The 21,574-nt window shown below is 46.1% G+C and overlaps 1 protein-coding gene across 1 annotated transcript in view; it reads right to left on the bottom strand.

Annotated features, from left to right (window-relative positions):
* The window catches only part of GRIK3 (glutamate ionotropic receptor kainate type subunit 3), a 289,005-nt gene extending 268,596 nt beyond the window's left edge, over positions 1-20,409 (bottom strand). Inside the window, exon 1 of the mRNA XM_087728183.1 lies at positions 19,613-20,409. Coding sequence (XP_087584309.1) covers positions 19,613-19,742 — 130 coding nt within the window. The 5' untranslated portion in view covers positions 19,743-20,409. The remainder of the gene's footprint in view (positions 1-19,612) is intronic.
* Positions 20,410-21,574: the final 1,165 nt, after the last annotated feature.

The raw sequence follows: 21,574 nt of genomic DNA, 5'->3' as shown, positions 1-21,574 counted from the left end.
GGGAGCTTCCACAGCTGAGAGCCCCACTTTCTTGGTTATTGATGTTTTGCTTCACCTGTTCAATCAGTTTCAGAAGGTCTAAAAAGAGCTCCGCCCATTAGTCCCTCCCTAATGCTGCATGCCAAGAAAAAAGGCAGATTGGTCAGAGAACAAAATGATGTCATTAACCTACACATGGCAGCAACTTGCCCAGTGGTGAAATTCAAAATGTTTTACTACTGGTTCTGTGGCCGTGGCTTGGTGGGCGTGGCAGGGGAAGGATACTGAAAAATCCCCATTCCCATTTGCCGGTTCTCTGAACTACTCAAAATTTCTGCTACTGGTTCTCCAGAACATGTCAGAACCTGCTAGATTTCACCCCTGAGCTTGCCCCAATCAAGTCTCCCCAGTCTTATAGGCTCTTATGGCCTTTCAACCACCACAAACTCAGAAGTAGCTGGAACTCAGGAGGTCTTCTTGGCCCTCTTTCTGGCCCATGAAAGAGAAGGGAAATGGGACAAGACTACAAGAATACGATGGGCTAGACAAACAATAAATCTTGTTTCTGGATTTCTAAGAGACATGAACCCTAATCAAGACTGGTTCTCATCAAATTCTTTGGAAGCAGAAGAGAAAAGCCAGAAGGAAGGACCTTGAAGACTGATGCTCATTCAAACACCCAACTGTTAACAGGGGGCCTCTTAACCATACAGCTAGGAAGTCCATGGCCTTCACTGTCTCTGTAATAAAACTCACAGAGTTCAGGAAGTAAACATGATGAGTGAATTTTTAATTTGCAACATAAAAGTATTAGGGAGAATGAGACTGACCACGTAATGTCAAAAATCCTGGTATCTATGGAAGCTAAAGAACCGAGGTGGTGCAGTGGTTAAATGCAGCACTGCAGGCTACTTCAGCTGACTGCAGTTCTGCAGTTCGGCTGTTCAAATCTCACCGGCTCAGGGTTGACTCAGCCTTCCATCCTTCCGAGGTGGGTAAAATGAGGACCCGGATTATTGTTGGGGGCAATATGCTGACTCTGTAAACCGCTTAGAGAGGGCTGAAAGCCCTATGAAGCGGTATATAAGTCTAACTGCTATTGCTATTGCTATTGCTAAAGCATTAACTTGGATTTTTTTAAAAGCAGATTTGAATCCTGCTAAACAGGATTTCACAACAGAAGCAAATGGGAAAATAACCTCAAGGAGAAAGGAATGGAAAAAGGAGATACTAAAAGTAGAATCAGAAACAGTTCAGCAAAGAAGAAAATGAAGGAAAGCAGAAAAAATAAGGGTCATAGACAAAAAAGCTGGTGATGAACTGAACAATAACTTCTAAAAGATATCACATGAGGCATGTAGTTAAAGAAGACCACCCAAAGTACCCCAGACTTGGAGAGAGAAGATCAGGACAGTTACAACTGATATTAAGCAGGGATTCTAGGAGCAACAAGAAAATGTTTCTTCAGATAGGTCCAGAATAAAAGCAAAAAACCAGAACAAATATTCCAACTGTTCAGTGAAGATGGGAAAAAGCTGACACATGCACAGAAATTGCTCTCTCCCAGGACATTTTATGGGAGCTGGTAGAGCTGAAAAAGCAGTCTAAGCCTGCATTGCAGTGGTGAAATTCATTTTTTTTTTACTACAGGTTCTGTGGGCATGACTTGGTGGGCATGGCAGGGGAAGGATACTGCAAAATCTCCATTCCCATCCCACTCTGGGGCCAGCCAAAGGTGGCATTTGCCAGTTCTCTGAATTGCTCAAAATTTCTGCTACTGGTTCTCCAGAAGCTGCTGGATTTCATCCCTGCTGCATTGGTTTTTTTAATAACAGTGGCACATTGCTGACTCATACTTAAATGGTGGTCCAAAAGAACACTTAGATCAATTACTGTTGCTGAGGTAGGTGCTGTCTCTTTAATACCAGCGCTTTTGATTTTTCCTGCCTGCACAGGGCCTTCCTTTACTCACCGCTCAACTGAATCTTGCTGGATAGGACCCAATGCTCAAGTCTGTCAAGGTTCCCCTGAATCTTGAGTCTGTCTTTCAATTACACCCCACCCCCCCCCCAATTTGGCATCATCCACAAATTTGACTAGCTGCCCTTTTATCACCTCATCTAGATCATTTATGAAGAGTTGAAGAGTGCTGATCCCCAAAACAGAACCTTGAATGCTTCCCTCCACTGAGATGCAGTGGTGATGCTATCTATCCCACATTAAAAAAAAATGGAATAAATGGGGAAGCAGGCTGACGTCACGATGACATGATCGTGCGATCTTGGTGCTCCGAGATCACAGTAGATTTTTTTGCCACTGGATGGTCCATTCGGATCTAAACCATCCCACAGAGACAGTGATTGAGAAGGGTACCTCCTGCTGATCTCAGCGACACCGCAAAGTCCCTGAAAGATCCAGGAATAGCCCTTATCTCCAGCGGCAGAAATCCAGCTGATGAAGCTGATAAAGTCGGGACAGCTCCGGAATGGAAGAAAAGCGGAAAGAGAAAGTGTGTCGAACTGGTGAGGAAATTTTACTATTAGAAAAAGAGTCTACCCCCAAAAAATTAAAGCTAAATTTAAATTGAAGACAGAAGAAAGTAATCGGGGGAATTAAACTACATTAAACTTAGTGTGTTGCCCTGTTTCTAACTTTTCTTTTCATGGATGGAATTTTTGCAAAGACTCCCTATTTTTTAAATTGAATGAATTAATTTTTTCTTCTATTTTTCACTCTTGCTAATACCTATGGATTAAAATACTTCTTCTTTTTTTATACAATGCTTGACTGGATTGATTGGATTGTTTTTGATTTCCATTTAAGGATTTTTTCTCCTTAAGTTTGGAATATAAAGAAGATATAAAAAGAAATATAAAGAAGATGCTGAAGTTGAGACAGCTCCGGAATGGGAAGAAAGCAGAAAGAGAAAGTGTGTCGAATTGGTGAGGAAATTTTATTATTAGAGGAAGAGACTACCCAAGAAAAAAAAAATTAAGTTAAGATTGAAGACAAAAGATTGTAGGCAGCGAGATTGATCTGCATTGAACTTAGTGTGTTATCCAGTTTCTAATTTCTTTTTTTTTTTTCACGGATGGAACTTTTGCAAAGGCTCCCTATTTTTTAAACTGAATGGATTAATTCTTTCTTCTTCTTTTTTCACTTTTGCTTATACCTATGGATTAAAATTCTCCTTTTTTTATAATGCTTGATTTGATTGATTGGATTGTTTTTTATCTCCATTTAAGGTTTTCTTTCTTTCTAAAGCTTGGAATATAAAGAAGAAAATAAGAAGGATTATAAAGAGGGTTGTAACAACAGGAGGAAAAGCAGTAACACTGCCACTTAGAGGCTGGAGGCTGGATATATTGTTTTTTTCTTCTTTCTCTTTGATCATTTGATGTTCAAGGTTTTTTCAGTTTGCTTATTGAAAGTGATAGTAGGAAGAGCACAAGTTGTTTATACAGGTGCTTTTCGGGAGTACTATCACTAGCTTACTGGAGGGAAGACAACATCTTGACTTGAAAGATAATAATGAACTTGTTTGAAGTTTAATAAAAAGCCTTGAACCTTACAGTGCCTGCAAAATTGGAAAAATAGCGCAACAGGAAAAAGAAACTAACATTGCAAATGATTATGTTTAAAATTCAGAAATTATTTGTTGTGACAAAGAGAATTGAAAAGAATTTGGAGAATATGGAATACAAAGCAGAAAAATTTGATGGAAAAAGGAGGATGTTTATCAAATGAAGAAAGTGGAGGACAGAGTTCAAAAAAGGGAAGAAAAAAATGAGCAAAGAGATAAGAAAACTGTGGATATTGACAATAAAGTGAGCATGGTTGGCAATAGCAAGAGCGGAATATGGAAAGGGGAGATAGATGTATTGGAACTCTACCCCAGACTTCGAAGCATAGAAGAGAGAAAAATAGATGGAGATAAGGAGAGAAATTTTGACAGAAGCACAAGTGATAGCCAAAGATAAGCTGATGGAAAGAGCAGATGCTGGGTTTTAAGCTTTTATGAGATACGAAGGGAATAACATGTTGCAAATAGAAGTTCATACAAGATCTATCAAGAAAATAATTCGAACATTAATGTTACAATTGGCAAAAGATATAAGATTGCACTATTACTGGAAAGACACAGGTTGATGCAATGAAAATGTATTAAAAAATTAAGCTAAACTTAGTTTACTAGTAGTATGTATAAAATGAAGTGACAATAGCTATAGTTAAATGATTAATAATTATATTAATGCATATAGACACATTACTTTGATGATATGAAATTTTATATAAACAACACATGGAGATTATGAGAGGAGGTTTAAAAGCTTGGATATTAAATATAAACAATCTTTATTTTTCTCTTTATTTAGAATATGTTATAAAGAGGTATTGTGATTGGATGTTTTTAGGATAATTTAATAGAATGCCATTATACAATCTTATTCTAGAGTTTGAATATTACATATAAAAGGATGTAAAAACAATTATAGTCAAATTAAGGTTGAGATTTAATAATCGTAACATATATAAACATATTTGAATTTAAAATGTGATTTGATATGAAAAGCAGGTGATAGCTATGGAAGAGATGCATAGAAATTTTGTAACCAACCGACATACTTTCTATAATTTGTAATGAAGATGGTCTTTTTCTTTTTTTATGTTTATTTGTCTTTGTTTAAAAATAAATAAAAATTGTTTTAAAAATGTGGAATAAATATCTAACAAATAAATAGATCTAGATATGGGCTATAATGAACTTGGACTTCCTAAAAGACCTACAGAATATCTTTTAACTCTTGTTCACTGGTAGAAGAAATTCAGGTTTCTTTTTATTCCATTTTGCAAACCCACTTTCTGTTAAAAAATATTCTCTCCCTTTGCTCCTCCACTTCTACACTCCTTAGTTTCAGGTTGGGAGTTCTTTTCTTTAAAAGAAATTTTTAAAAAAACTAAATGGCTATCGACCACTTAAAGATTTTTCTCAAGTAATTACATTAGTTGATAAAAGCAAGAAGGGATGATCAAGCAATTAATGTGCAATCGCCGTCTGTTTTTTCTTAAACACGTTTTGGCCTTTCTTTTCCAGTCAAACATCACAAAGCAAAATCGACTCCTAGGAGCAGAGCAGGGCTGATGGGATCCATCAAGGAAATAGATCTTGAATAGATCTTTATGAAGGCCCCTTGTAATGCACAATGGCAGCAGCAGCCGGAATCACAGAAGTAAAATCACAATTTTTCAATAAGCCACTCAAGTGACCAGCCTTTTCTTGAACACCAGGAAGAGAGAGAGAACAATATTTATTTATTTATTTATTTGCTTTATTTATGTCCTGCCACATTTCACATGGACTCGTGGCAGTGTAGGATGAAAAACAAACAGCAATATAGAAATGATATAGAAATAATGACTCCTAAAACTGTCAAACCCTTTCATAATTCATTGTAATAAAATAAATTAATAATAGGCATGCAAGTAATGTGCCAGATCTTAAATGAATTCTCCTTTCGGATTGCTGAGGGGTTACGGCCTTTCTGAAAGTCAGCAGCAGCAATGGAGCCGTCCTGCCTGGTGAGAGGCTCTTCCAGGTGGGGCTCATCTCACTTGCCCCAGACTCTCGGGGCAGAGGAGCCCAGAGCATCCCAGCCAGGGATACCCATGGTGGACATGAAGGCTTGACCTGAGCTGGCCACTTCCAACTCTAAGCAGGAGTTAATGGCTATACGGTATTAAGCGTCAAGAGCTGCTCCTGCCCTCCCACAAGCAGACAAGGGGGACCAATTGCACTTCCAAGCATGGTTCCAAAGCCTGGGCAAGGGTGACGAATCCCCCTAGCCAGGACTTCATGCTCTAGACAAAAAAGTCACTGGGCAAAGCTGACTGAAGCTCTGCCCCACCCCACCTACGGCCCCCACTGTAGGAGGCTTTTCTGGGAGGCTCTTACTCTTCATGCAATTCTCTTTCAAGACAGGAATTCTAAAGATCAAGAAGCCAAAGAAAATAAAAGCATATGATAGAAAGCGAAATGGCAGTTAGTAGCTCACACCAGCATTCTCTGCAACACAGGTACGACCACAACCGAGCCTGTTGCTAAGCAAGGCTGCGGTTAAGTGAGCTTTGTCCCCATTTTGCAACTTTTCTTGCCAGAGTTGCTAAGTGAGATCACTGCAGTTGTTAATAACACGGTTGTTAAGTGAATCTGTCTCCCACATTGACTTCGCGTGTCAGAAGGTCGCCAAAGATGATCAGGTGATCCTGGGCCTCTGCAACCTTCATAAACAGGACCCAGTTGCCAAGCAACTAAATTTTGATCACATGACTATGGGAATGCTGCAGTGGTTGCAAATGTGAAAAATGGTGATGAATCGCTTTTTTTCAGTGCCACTGTAAACTTTAAATGGTCACTAAATGAATGGTTGTAAGTCAAGCATTACCTGAATTATCCACTACAATTCTACCAGCATTTGCACATCTAAACACATTGAAGACTATCTGGACTCCACAGAACTCCCTATCAGTTTACCCACACCGCCACTTCCAATCTGCTTCCTCCCATCAGATACCCTTCTGCCTCTCCAGGATGGGACCAGAGGATGCTGCTTTCTGGATTGCTACACTACACAATGCTATAAAAAGAGTGATTTATGGTTTAACCTGAAAATCAGAAGTCTTGGAAAAGATACACCTATAGCCGTGATGGCTAACCTATGGAACGCGTGCCAGAGATGGCACACAGAGCCCTCTCTGTGGGCACAGATGCCATCGCCAGCTGGTCTTCGCAGGCGCCAGAGCAGCAAAAAACGGCCTGAAAATTCCCCCCGAAATGCCCCCAAACCAGGCATGTGTGCACCGGCCAACTGGTCTTCGGGTTTCGAATGCTCCGGCATGCATGAAGATCAAGGGCATGCCGGAAACTCGAAGACCAGCTGGCCAGCATGCACATGCACACTGGCCAGCTGGTCTTTGGGTTTCCAGCACTCCAGCATACATGCAGATGAATTCTACTTTGGGCACTCGGCGCTGAAAAGGTTCACCTTTCTATAGAATCTGGGTAGTGATGATGCCCAACTGCCTTGGCATTCACTATCCAACGTTTTTTATTTCCCTCAAAGAAATAATATCATCTTGATCAAAAAGCATAGACTGCAACAAAGACTTTGCCTTTTTTGACTGCAACACATTTGCCCAAACAAGGCTGCCGCATCAGCATTCTTGCAGCTGATAGATAATGTAAAGAGATGGGATACTCTCAGATTCCTTCCTTTCAGTTTTCCAAAGTGATTACCAAGCTGTCAACTGGTCAATCTCTTGACCACTAATGTCTTTTGGCTGCTATCTAGTGGTCAATTGACCCAGCCACTAACTATTATTGAAGAGTTGGTGTGTGAGAAAATGTTTTCCTGTGTATGCGTATGTGGCTACCTCAAGCAACCATTCAACGTGTGTGTGTGTGTGTGTGTGTGTGTGTGTGTGTGTGTGTGTGTGTGTGTGTAATATCATTCATGCAGCATCACAAAATCTCCAGGACCGTAAAGCCTACAAACTGATATTTGGCACATATGCTTGCTAAGAAAGGATTTTTCAAAATGACCATCAGATCATTAGTATTTCTTATATTATTAACTCGCTCTGATGCTAAGGAGTTAGACATTCTACTCCCCCTCCCCACCTGAAAAGAATTCTGTTCCAACTGCCACTTGGGCGTGGGCATGGCCAACGCATGACTTATCTGGGCTCCAGGCTGGGAGTTTAGACATTCTAACCCCACTCACCTGAAAAATGCTCTGATGCTAAAAAGTTAGACTGAAGGAGATAAGGAGATAAGATAGGAGAGGCCTATGTGGGGCAAGCCTGAGGGAGAGAAAGGGATAGGGTAGGATCAATGGGGCCAGCCTGAGGGAGAGGAGGGGATAGAACAGGATCAATGGGGCCAGACTGAGGGAGAGAAGGTGATAAGATAGGAGAGGCCTCTGTGGGACAAGCCTGGGGGGGACAGAAAGGGATAGGGTAGGATCAATGGGGCTAGCCTGAGGGAGAGGAGGGGATAGGACAGGATCAATGGAGACAGCCTGAAGGTGAGAAGGGGATAAAATAGAAGAGGCTTCTTTGGGGCATGGAGAGGATAGGCTTTTGTGGGGCAAGCCTGAGGGAAAGAAGGGGAGAGGAGAGGCCGATCATAACTACTCATTAATTTTGAAGCTGTCAGTGTCAATTTATCAAGCCTGATCACATAGTTCCATAGTGGAGCGTGGGTATCCAGCTAGTATATTGAATAAAATATGGGAAAATTGGGATTCTCGCAGCCAAAATAACATTGTGGAACAGAACTTGATGAAAGGGGTCTCAAGCCCCCAGATCAGACTTACAAGCAGATTGCTGACCCAATTGCAAGCAGATTGCTGACCCAATTGCATCATCTCAAGCCTCCTCCTTGTCCTCCATACAGCCCAGACTGTTGGCATGGAAAATCTTGGGCCAGCACAACATAGAAAACATCACTTCTGCACCACAAGTCAGGCATTTTCGGAGCAGACCAGGCAACATTATGATTGGCAAAGAGCAAGTAGGCCTCTTTGTGCAAGGCAAGAAGCCAGTGTCAGGGGGCTCCATCCTGGCAAACCAACTTTGTTTCTATTGTGTCCATACACTGCTTCATAAAATGCCTTTTGTTCATTTAGTGCCTCACTCTTTTTTTGTCCCAGATCCCATCAACAAATCTGATCCAGCCATGAGTTTCTCTGACTTCCTCTTCCTCTTGATTCAGATACAGATATAGATTAACAGAGTTGGAAGGGACCTTGCAGATCACCTAGTCCAACCCCCCATCCAAGCAGGACACCCTATACCATTTGTGACAGATGGCAGTCCAATCTCTTCTTGAAAGCTTCCAGTGATGAAGCTCCCACAATTTCTGAAGGCAACTTCTGTTCCATTGGTTGATTGTTCTCACTGTCAGGAAACTTCTTATTTCATGATCTTGGGAGTCTGCTAGCATGGAGGGGGTAAACGGCATAAGTGCATCATTATGCAAATTATTGTGCCCAGCTTACTTACATCTATCAGGGTGCAAGTATGCAATGGCAGCATTTATTTGAAGATGCCCCCATACCCATGCCATTATTTTCCCCTGTCATTACTGCCACCCAACATCAAGAGGAAGAGGAAGACTGAGAATATCATGATCAGATGGAGCTGATCCAGGATTACTGTGGCTTCATGTGGACCGCCCTGCTATTGGCTCATCGCATATTCCTTCATGTACATGCTTTGGGATTCATCCTCATGTCTTCTCTCTCTCTCTGGCCAAATCACCTAACCTATTTCTTTTGAGCTGGTTACATTTTTGTATTCAAGCCACATTCATTTCTCATCCAGCTAGTCTCTCTCCTTTTAACCATACAAACAGGCTCAGATCTCACTTTCATATCACAAAACAAGTCAAAGGAGCTCTTACCCTATTTTCACTTCTTTTAATAAGGATGCAATCCTCATAACTTTATGGACATAAAGATTGTCCTCGACCTACAACCATAAGTAAGTCTAAAATTTCCATTGTTAAGCAAGACAGTTGTTGAGTTGTGCCACAGATGCTAAGTAAATCACTGCAGTTGTTAAATTAGTAACACAGCTGTTAATGAACCTGGCTTCCCCATTGACTTTGCTTGTCAGAAGGTTGCTAAAGGTGATCACATGACCCAGGACACTGCAACCGTCATAAATACAAGCCAGTTGTCAAGCATTTGAATTTTGTTCACAGGACGAAGGTTAGGGGAAGCGGCAAAAGGGTAATAAAGTCACTTTTTTCAGTGCCATTATAACTTCAAACAGTCACTAAATGAATGGTTGTTACTCAAGGATTATTGTATTATCCACTATAGTTCTATCAGCATTTACACATCATTTCTTCATCCATTTTTGCATCTTTACAGCTATACAAAGTACACAAATTCTTCCTTTTGCTGCTTCTTTCTTTCTTTTGGCCTTTCTTATATAACTCATTCATTTTGTTATCTTTTCAAACATTCTTGTGGTCTTTGATTCATTGATTTTCATACCATTGTTGCATCATACAGTCTATCTGACATTCATTGCTCATTTGGTTCTCAACCAAAAACATTGCATAATCTGAATACGAAAGTGTAAGTATTTACTTCCCAAAGAATACTTCTTCAGGGTCACAACATGCGACATTTATCTATATTTGCTTTATAGAAACAACAGACTAACATACGTCCTTCTCGGCCCCTTTTCTGTGTTGATGAGGGGGTCAAACTAATCTCCAAAACACATAAGGCAAGACAAGAAACAATGGTTGGGAACTAACCAAGGAGAGAAGCAACTTAAAACTAAGGAGAAATTTCCTGACAGTTAGAACAATTAATCAGTGGATCAGCTTCCTTCCAGAAGTTGTGGGTCATCACTGGAGGCTTTCAAGAAAAGACTGGACAACCATTTATCAGAAATGGTATTAGTCTCCTGTTCAACAGAGGGTTGGACCAGAAGACCTCTGAAGTTCCTTCCAACTATATTATTCTATGTTCTATGACTCATCTCCCAAGAATTCCATTTATGCTCTACTTCCATCACATCTGCTCTTCCTGTATTCAGCAACATTCTTCCGTTCAGTATTTGCATACTTCTTTCGGCAGCATGATGGCTCAGAGCTTATGACACTGAGCTTGTTGTCTGGGTTCAAGACTCAAGAATCACACAATGGTGTGAGCACCCATTTTCGTCTAGCTCCTGCCCACCTAACAGTTTGAAAGCATGCAAATGCAAGTAGGTAGATAGGTACCACTTCAGTGGGGAGAAAACAGCATTCCACAATGTCATGCTAGCCACATGACCACAAAATCATCTTCAGGCAACACTGGCTCAATGTCTTGAATTGGAGATGAGTGCCATCTCTTAGAGGCAGCAACGACTAGCAGAGAAAAATCCACAGGGTTCCTTTCCTTTTCCATAATTCAAGCCTGTTCACTATATCATATGCTTACTCTAAACCTGTGCTACTAGCAGACAGCAGAGAAAGACTTTTCAGTAGCTGACAATAACTAATTGTGGGGAGAAGGACACCACAGGCAATTATATCTGTCATGAACGCAGAAGGGAGTCAGGGAGGAAGCAACATGAATGAAACAGAAAGAACACAGGCTAGGAAAATAGCAGTGAATTTGCCCAAGTGCAGACTACAATCCAAGAAAAGAGTTCTTCGCAGCATAGTAATAGTAAAATGCCAGCCTATGATGGTTTTCCCAATGGCCGAATTTCCTTCAACAGAACCCTGGGAGGAAAAGCCAGAACCAATTGAGACTGCAGTGATCCACTGGCCTTATTTTCAGATGGGTTTTGAAGGAAGATAGTAATAGCACTTAAAACTTATATACTGCTTCATATGCTTTTACAGCCCTCTCTAAGAGTCATATTATTGCTCCTAACAATCTGGGTCCTCATTTTACCCACCTTGGAAAGGATGGAAGGCTGAGTCAACCTTGAGCCCAGTGAGATTTGAACTGCCGAACTGCAGCTAGCAGTCAAGTAGCCTGCAGTACTTCACTCTAACCACTGAGCCACCTCGGCTCTCAGACGAAGTCAATCAATCTTGACAAGCCCCTTTTCAGCCAGGGGATTTGAACGTGGATAGATGAATAAGGAGAACCCCTTCACCCAGCTTTTCCAGCTAATAATCTGGACACAGCAGAACTGGCCTTGCGGATAACAGTGCCTCTTATGGCAACAGTTTATTATTTCAAAGATGCAACATTGAAGCTTTCACTGAGAAACTCATCCCAGAGCAGCTTGTGGGAATTATAGGACAATCTGAAATATTAACTCTTGGTCAGGCAGCTGAGATGCTTGAAATACACAATCTCTGTTTGCAGGAGTCCCTCAGCTGAATCAAAAGAATACTGGCTGGATTGAATCACATGTTGAATGAGAATACATAAACTAAGATTATGCCCTGCTCCCACTGGAGCTTCAGATACTGTAATAGAAAGAAAGGGACCTGAATAAGCGGTCTGGGCTTAGCCTTCACCACAACAAGTCCAGGATATCCTCCATAAGGCTCATATTCATTTGGGAACAACATGCACGTCAGTTCTGTGCTTCTACTTGTAGCCTCTGAAAACCGAGCAGCCAGCCCTGGTTACCAATTACTTTCTGGCCACCAGTCTCTCTTCTTATGCCCAACTCAGCTGAAATGTGGGCTGCTCAGATCCCTCAAGGGACAAGCTGTTCCTGGACACTTAAGTTGTCACACTGGGAGTTTTGCACCACAGATTTGTGAAAGAAAAGGGGGCCTCTAAAAGCAGCAAGATTTCTCGTGCAGGGGGGGGGGCAGCTAATATTGAACCTGGAGAGCATTTAGTCAAAACTTCAGATTTCAGCAGATGCGGGAAGGGGAACCCAGCCTGGGGCTGAGGCTCCCAGGGCCTCCAGGACCTTCCCTCCAGCAAGCAAAGATGGGGGGGGGGGAGAGAGGATTACAGAGGGGAGGTAACACCTGGATGAGCCCAGTCTCTGGCCCTTGCTGAGTCACAAAATTGGGGGGAGGGGGTAGAAGGCATCCTGGACCATTAGTACAACCTTCTGCCCAGTGCAGGAATCCCCTGCAGCAGCAGCATCCCTGACAAATGGCCATCCAAGCTCCCATTTTATCACTTCCAGCAAAGGAGACTTTATATAATATAATCTATTCCTCTGAAACCTTTTCAGATGTGCAAGCAAATTCTGCTCCCTTGCTCCTTCTTTCTTGTTTTATCTTCTGAAACAACTCTGAAGAATTCTGCCCTGTCTTCTAGATGGTAGCCCTTCAGGTCTCCAAGCTAAGCAGGCCCAACACCTCCAACCATTACATTTTTGTGTCCAGGATTCCCTCGGCTGCTTTCTCACATGTTCAGTGTGTCGAAGCCCTTCCTAAAAAATAGATCCCAGATCCAGATGCCATATTCTTGGCATAGTCTGTGTCATACCCAACAGACAGGAATTCACATTCTTCAAATTCTCTTTCACATGTACAAAATCTTGAGGAAGGGCCACATGACCTGAAATAAATGTGTTTTGTGTCCAGACAATAAGAAATTGAAGAGCGAAAGCAATATATATATAGAAAGACAATTTTGATGAGGAGTGCGGAAGGAGGAATTGCAAAATCTTTACTGGGGGAGGGGGGGATGGCAGCTCAGCCCTGTAGCCAGAATCACTTGGGGCTTTCCCCCCATGGTTTTCAAATTGTTTCTCATTTCTGTCACCCTTGGTTCTACAAGTTTTTGAGCAGTTGCAAAGTACAGAGGGGGACCTGTACTGTTTAGAGTGAAAACACAGTCAAAGAAATAAAATGAATGTGATTTCCTAAAAATTGAACCTCTTTCTGCAACAAGAGCTTAGAAATGCACCATATTAGGTGGCAAACAAGCAAAGCCTGGCGTATTTTCTGCCCATCTCTGTAAAGAAACAGCAAGTTGGGCCAATGGCATCTTAGCAGGAAAAGAAGTTGGGCAACAATAGACTCTGCCAAGCCAACAGTCCAGTCTCCAGGCCTTGAACTTGACTTGAGGGCATCTTGTCATGAGCTGCCTTTGGGAGTGGGAGGCAGGGTACCAACCCAAGTACAAGACACTTGATCTTAGCCAAAGGCCAAGAAGCAATGAGCCAATGAAGAGCTATCACTGACACACACCTGCCCTCTGCTGACTGTCCACAGCTGTAGCAGCTGCCGTGATTCCAAACCTGCCCTGGGCTCTGCAATAGATCAGCTTCATCTCATCTGGCAAACTAGGAGCTGGAGAGGAGTTGCAATCACGTTAAAAGGACAAGGCGGACCACATTAAGCTGCGAGTGGATTGCAGAGCTCTCTAAGCCACCGTCGAACCAAAGATTTATTACAAACACAAAAACAGAGACTTCACTAGGGAGAAATGGTGAAAATTCACTGCCAGCCTCTTGAGGTAGATTCTTCTATATAGCACGAAGGATGGGAACACAGCACACGTGTACACATGCACAGAGATTTGCTAGGCTATCAGAAATTACCTGGGATTTGTGCACAAAAAAGCTTCCAGGCCGTGAAATTCAGCATCTAGCATACTTAGAATGAAGGTGCAACCATTTGAGGGAAGCAGCTGTTTGGTTGGAAAAAAAAAACAGTAGCCGGCTTTCCCAACGTAGCCCTGACTCCGTCTCAAAGCCGGCTGCCTCCCCTCCTAAAGGCTGCAGAGACAGGACTGAGTTACTACAGCTGCTGGCTCCCAATAGGCCTTCTTGACGCTTTAGCCTGACATTCATCTCGCCACCCAGCATTTCCCCCTCTCTGCCTTCATACCAAAATGAGAGCATCTGGAGCGGCTGAGCAACGGCCTCAAAGCTTGGTCAGTGTCAGACTAAGAAAGCTGCTTTCACAATTTCTGTAAAAATACAAAGATCCTTACCTGATCAGAAATCAATCTCCCCAGATACCCAACACCAAGGCAAGACTAGATCTGCTCACGTTAAGGAGCCGATGATTTTTTTCCTCAGTTCTTGCAGATAAAGACACTTTTGCTACCTGCCAGGACTTTCCTCTAAATTTATAACCCCCCAAAGGAGTCGGAATGTCAACAGTGAACAGGACTCTGCATTAACTTTCCAGGTTCTTCTGCACTCTTTTATGCACAAGGAATGTGTGCAAAGTGAGAATCCAGTTCATTATTGCTATGAACGTTTTGTGTTCATACCAAGGAGGGGTTAAGAATTGTGAAAAGGCCTTTGTGGATTCATTTGCAGATCTGCTTTAATTTGGCAGTTCACCAAAATCAGACTCTTTTTGCCTCAGGATTATCACAGGCACCCAGGCAATGCATCTAAATATTGGCAGGTACAAAAGAAAGATGGCTCCTTTCATTTCGACAGACTAAACGCCACAGAATCTTCTCCCTAGTTTTTTTCCTCGTGAATGAAAACTCTGTGGGATAACTACATTTATTTTGGCATGTAAAATATTAGGCAATTTCCCCCACATACAAAGATTCTGTTTTCCAACACTATCCCCCAACAGTTGGGGAAAAAAATCATAGGATGTTTCCAGATTCTTCGGTTGTTCAAGTAGCCAGAATGTTGCTTCTGCCGGCTACCTTCTCTGTGCTGGGATTCAAAAGATCTTTGGGAAGCACTCGGAGCTAGCAGAGCAGTTCCTCTCAAGGTAACGTTTCCTAACCAAGACGATCCATTCCAGGCCTTTGGGGGAAGTGTGTCTCAAGCTGGCTGCCTGACCAGCACACCCCCAACTCTCTTTAGGCTATGTCTGCCATATAATGAACACACACACACACATGCATGCACACACACACACACACACACACACACACACACACACCAGCCTGCCAGGTCTCTGTTTCCCCACTTTGTCCTCCCTGAAAGGGCCGTGCCTCAGCGGCACACCGAGCAAGGGCTTTGCCAGCAGCAGCCCAGAAATACCAAATCACTGCCTGAGGAGAGGCCAGCTCCGCTTCCAGTTCGGCTAGTTTGTCTCTGAAGTGGAACTGCCCTCCTGGAGAATTATCCCAAGCACCCCGATCTTTTACAAACATTGCCACGCCAGCTTGACTTCAATAATATTGATTTTCAATTATGCTTCCGCCGAATGGAAGCCAAGTCATTGTTTTTCAAGGCACAGACCCAGGTTTGTAGCGGGACAAATTTCAGTGCTGAATTCAACATAGCATGAAAAACAAAGGGAGCCTATGGAATCCCTTTGCTGGTCCAGATGTGGGAGAAAATCAATCATTTTCATGCTGCTCCCCTTCAGAGATCTGCTCTGACCCCAAAAAACGCAGAGCCGACATTCCTGTGCTATGGATTTCAGAGCTCACAGGCACCATCGGCCTCTGATTTATTTCCCTCTGATCTTTCCACTTAAAAACTGAATTTCGGTGAGTTCGTAATCACAATTTTAGCCTGTGAGACTTTTTTTTCTTTTAATAGTGTATGCATTAAATATACTAAATAACAGTGAAACTATTGTTAAGGTGTAAGAAAATTTCAGGGAAACAAGAAGAGACATAAAAAATAAATCCTCCAAACAGGAAAAATCCTGAAAATAACCAGCCCATTTTCAAGGAAACGTGAATTGAAATTGATTGTGTGCACATCAATAAGGAATGAGGTATTTTATTTCCACAAACACCAGCACGCCTCTCTTCCCGCATGCCCTGTATGTTATCCAAACAACAGGCAGGACAATCTCTTTTTCGGCCTGCCTCGTGCCTTCTTTCACCCTGAATGTTTCACAACTGGGGGTCCTTTTCCAGCTGCTGCAGATGCCCACTTGCACAACCCCGTCTCCTTGGGAGGCTGCAGCAGTAGGAGACGCTGCAGCGGCAGATGCCTCTCCTGCAAGAGGCGACGGCCTGAGCCAGCCATGCTGCCCTTCCAGAAGAGAAGGGGGAAGGTTGAGCCTCCCCAGAGCTCTTGGCCAGGCTCCAGACCCCTCCAGTCTGAACCACAATGCAGAGAAAGGTGGAGACGCCGGTGGGCGAACACAAGGGGGCCTTCTGTTGCTGCTGCTGCTACTGCTTTGACACGCCTCTTGCCAAGGTTACGATTCTGCCCAGGATACGGAGACGGCTTCCTTCCCTTTCTTCCTCCTCCTCCTACCCCTTTCTAGATGCCACAAATATCTGACCCATTTTAACAAGGCACAATTTCAGCCGAAGCTTCCATCTGTTTAATTATTTGCCTCAGCTATCAAAATATCAAATGTGACATTTCAAGGCTTAATATAATTAAAACAGGCTCTTGCTATTTCTGTTTGCAAAGAGTTTTGTCTTCTTCTGATGGTTTCTGATGTGGAGGAGTGCAAGGAGGCAGACGGTGAGAGAAATGGCCCCTTTTGTGCTGCTGTCGGAGGGCACTGAAGTTGGAGTAAAGAAGAAGAGCAGGCGAGAAATTCTCTCCAGGGTCCTGACCGAGCGAGAGGCTTTATACTCCCCCAAAGAAGCAGACAGGGTGATTTCCAAAGCACTCACAAAATACAAGGAGCTTCCTCTGTGACACCAGCTAATAGCACTTAAGTCAATTAGGTTATTCCACTCCGCTATGTGTGGATTTGCTGTCTCCATTCCTGTGACAGCAATTACATTTTCTCCACCAGACATTACAAATGGTACTTAAAAAGGATTATGCTCAAAATTACATTCTACAAGAAAACCTAAAAATAAAAACATCTGAGTTGATTTAGAAACAAAGAACAAGATTTCTTAGAAACAGAACTGAACAATAGAGAGGTGCTTTGTCTTGCTGGAGAAAAGAAAAAATAATTTAACAACTAGAAAAATCCACAAACACTTACACCTCTACAGTGTTTTCCCCAGAATCAAAGCTCATAGACATTTATTTGGCACCTCTATCAAAATCCAATGAGCTGCTTTGTTTTTAAATGCTGCTTTTTATGGCCCTTTTATTTTGAAATGCTCCTGTAAAAGAAGGAAACAAATTAAGAATGCAGGATAGAAGAAATTCTTCATTTCTTAGAAAAGGAAAGATGGCAGAAGAGCATCAGAAAGATGGAGCGGCTTTGATCTAAACCTGAAACTGCTGCAGTTATTACAAATTCTGTTGTCACTCTTAAATTTTCTTTTCATTCTTTTTTTTCATTAAAAAAGGATTTTGAGAAATTATTAATCTTTAACTAATATTTTTTTAAGAAAAAAACTGGAATATCAGCTCCTTGAACCCAGTACCAACAACAACACAGAGCTGGAACATGACAATGACTGAAGGAATCTTCCTCCCCTATGCACACCTGAAAGTCTGCAATGGAGTAGCACACTAGCAGGAGCCCCTGGAAGCGATCCACCTGAGCAGAATGCCAAATCTCTAGTCACCCAAAGGATCCATTTTTCTTTCTGTAAAATCTCCCTCACTGGACCAAGTGCCACCCCAAACTATCTTAATCTGGACCAGGTGAGATCAAGTCCCCAACTGCCTTTCCTAACCCCCCCTCCCTCAGATTCTGCATTTACGCCTAAATGACTCAAGCTTTACAGAGCCAATTTAGTGCCTAAGGCCACCAGGTGAGAAACTAGGACCTGCTTCTGGTCACTCTTTCTGGGTGACCTTGGGCCAGGCATTTTCTCTTAGCCCTAGGAAGGAGGCAATGGCACCCACTTCGGAAAAACCTTGGTAAGAAAACTGCAGGGGTTTTGTCCAGGCAATCTCAGAAAACTGGACACAACTGAACAGATGAGAAAAGAAAAAACTCTAAGCGACACATGCATACAGTAAACACCCAGCCTCCCAGAAATCCATACATGTTTTCTCCGAGCAAAATCTGGATCCACTTTTTAAAATCAAGGGCTCTCATCCAAAACGTTTGCAGCTGCCTGGTATTCAGCCTGAAGGTGTCTTCCTTTGCTCGAAGCCCTTCGAATAAAAGAACGACCCCAGTCCCAGATCAGCCTTGCGCCCTTCCAGTCCACCCCCAAATCAGGGCAAGGCCGGCGCTCCACGCAAAGTGCGCCGGGCCAAAGGATTGGGCCCCGCTGCAGAGCAAAGGAAAGCCGGCTCTTGATCCACGCGCCATCCCCCGCCAGGCTAGAAAGAACCCGTGAATTTGGGACTGGAGGAACAACCGGCGGGTCTGATCCGCGGCTGAAAAAGGACCGGGTCGGCAGAGCCCTTCTCGGCAGCATGTGGACGGCATGGATCCCGTGGCCTAAAGCAGGGAAAGAGACCATTGCGGGGAAAGCCCCCCTCCCGGGTCAAAGGCCGGGGCCGCCATCGCCTTTCGCCGGACCGGCCCTGCAGGCTCTCCGGGCACAGAGAGAAATCTTCCAGTCACTTTGTTTTTGGGGAAAAGGCGATTCTCTCAGCCACCCCCGCCCCGCTTGGCTGGAGGCATTGCAGGCGCCCCGACCCCGCAGAAGGCAAAGGCGGCTCGGGCCCTCCTTCGCCGGGGGCGGGGGCCCGGAGTTTCCCGGCCGGTCTTGGCAGGAGGCTCCGGACAGAGTCGGAGCCAGGCTGGCATTCGCCCACCCTCCGAATTCGGCTACACCATGAACTCCGCGCCGGGGGAGCCCCGAGCAGCCGCGCGGATGAAGCCAAACCAGGGAGGCTATGGGGGTCTTCACTAAGTCGCCCGGACAGCCCCGACTTTCCCGGTCACTTTTTCCCCGGCATCCGGCTCGCCGTCCTGAAGCCTCCGGCCGACCCTCCGAGGACTTCGACCTCGCTACTTTCTGAGTCGGAGACCGGGGGGCGAGCAGAGAGCCGCCCACATCCCAACCCCTATAGACTGGGCTGTTCCGTCACCCCCGCCGCCGCAAGAAGGGACGGCAGACCGGCGCAGCCCTTCAGGATTTGCCGGCGCCGAGCACCCCATCCGCCCCGGCAGTCGCCCTGCCTAACTCCGCTCCGCGTCCCAGCCGGCTCTGCGCTGCCCGTCAAGGGCGCGCGGGTGGCCGGTCTTCCCAGCACACCACGCCGGCCGGGCAAGAGCCGGGAGAGCAGCGGAGCCCGAAGCCTCCCGCGCCAGAAACGTCCCGCTAGCCGACGCCCGCCACGTGCGCCCACCCGCCCGCCTGCCCGCCCCGGGGACCGCAACTCGGGCGCCCTGCCCGCCCCCGTCCCCCCCCCCCGCCTGGCTCACCGATGCGAATGACATGGGGCATGCCGCGGCAGGCGTGCAGCCAGAGGACTCCGAGCAGGACGGCGGCGGCGGCGGCGGAGGCGCAGGAGCGGGCCAGCGGCGGGCGCGGGGCATGGCAGCAGGTCAGCATCCTGGGCGGGCGGGCGGCGGGCGAGGCGCGGCCGAGCGTGCACGGCTCAGGCTCCGGCTGGACCTCCGGCGAGGACGGGGCGGCCGGCGGCTGGGCGCGGCAGCAAGGGCGCGTCCGACTCGGGGCTGACTGCGCCCGACGCAGCGGGAAGCATCGTCGTGGCTCCGGCGCGGGAGGCGGAGAGGACGGAGCGACCGGAGCGCCGCCGCCGCCCCACCACGCCCGGTTCGGCTTCTCTGGCCGCGGCGCCCCAGGCCCCCGCGCTGGCGATCTCCCGGCTCAGTGGAGGAAGGCGGCCGCCTGGCGGGAGAGGCTCGGCCGAAAGGTGCCGGGGCTGGAGCCGCAGAGCCAGGCACGCCTTCCGCCCGGGAAGTCCTGCCCCTTCATCCCCGAAGGCCGGCGCGCGGCGAGGGGGGCCGGCGTGGGGGCGAAAGTACTTTGCACATGCTCCACGGTCGCCGCGCTCTCCGTCCCAGCCTTCGCCGAAGCCGGCGGGCTGCCTCCCGAAGAAGCCGCCGGAGCGTCCCAAGCCAGAAAATGCCCCAACTCGGGCAGACGGAGTTCCGGGTGGAACCTGCGCACGTGATTCGATGAGGAACCAAGGGGAGCCGGGTCTCTGAGCACGTGCAAAGCGTCTTCCCTTCGCCCAGAGAGGCGGCCTCCCGGGGGGCAGCCCGAGGCGCAGCAGGAGGAACCCCCGCTCGGGGCCAGAAGGGCCGGGTCCTGCGCTGGGGCGGCGGCGGGCTGGGCTCGGAGCGTCCCGTTTCCAGGAAGCCGGTCGGGGGGGGGGGGGATTTGGAGGCGGGGCTCAGGTGGGCGGTGGCCGGGAAGGCGTGGGGGTGGGGTTTCCCCAGCTGCTCCGGCGAGGTAGCCGCGCTCCCGGGATTGGAGGAGGCGGCGACGGCAGTAGGTGGGGGGGAGGGGGAAACAGCAGTGGTTACCGGGGGAGAAAGGGGTCTGAAGAAGTGTCGAGTCGGCCTGCGTGTCCTTGCCGTCCTTGGCTTCTTGCCGTCCTTTTTTGCCTTCGGTTGGGTTCGAGCGGCCGTCGTCCAAAGTGCTGCCCGCTCGATTTTCCCCTTCAGGTGGGCCGTGCGGGGAGGAAAAGGGAAGCCTCCCTGCTCCCATCACCACCCCAAACTGGTCCCTGGGGCATGGCTGGAAAGAGGCCCATACCTAGAGCAACCTCAATCGCTGGTTCTGGCCAAGGAGTGCTGGATGACCTCTAGGCTTCATTGCCCTGCCTGGCATCACCTCTCGGGGGAAGGCCAGCCACCAGCCAGTCTATAAATGCCGAAGGGGGGAAGCTAGAGTAGCAGATTTAGTATCCGCCTGGATGCCCATCCTACAGGTGCCAGGTGCTGCAAAGTGTGGGAGAAGCAGGAGGGCCCTTTTTCTCAATGTCCAAAGACGCAGTCCATCTTCTGCCACCCGGGGCTGGGGAATTTCTCAGCATAGCTGAAGTAATTTTCTGAAAGAGCCCCAACCTGAATGTAAAAATATTTTGGTGGACAGGTACAACGGGTGGAGGAGAACACCAGGTGAAATGGACAGCAAGTGAGCTTCATCCCCAAGTAATGCTGCGAAATGGGTAGCCAAAGGGTCCCCTTCCCTTAGAAGCAGCCGGCTGGTGCCCAGGAGAAATGGGTGCACTGCAGCACACTTCCATAGGTGTACAACGATGATTGGACCAAGTGCAGCTGGCCTTACCGAACACTTTCTGGCAGGCGGTTCCTGAGCTACCATCTTTCTCAATAGTGGTTGTAGGAAGGCTGCTGATAAATAGGATGACACTTAACACTTCTATGTGTGTCCTGGGAAATTATAGTAAAAAA

This window comes from Thamnophis sirtalis, unplaced genomic scaffold, assembly GCF_051295495.1.
Source record: "Thamnophis sirtalis isolate CommonGarterSnake01/CBP01778 unplaced genomic scaffold, rThaSir2_p1.2 scaffold_13, whole genome shotgun sequence".
In the NCBI taxonomy this organism is placed as follows: Eukaryota; Metazoa; Chordata; class Lepidosauria; order Squamata; family Natricidae; genus Thamnophis; species Thamnophis sirtalis.
The sequence above is the reverse complement of the archived record's forward strand: the minus strand, read 5'-3'. Positions and strand labels throughout refer to the sequence as shown.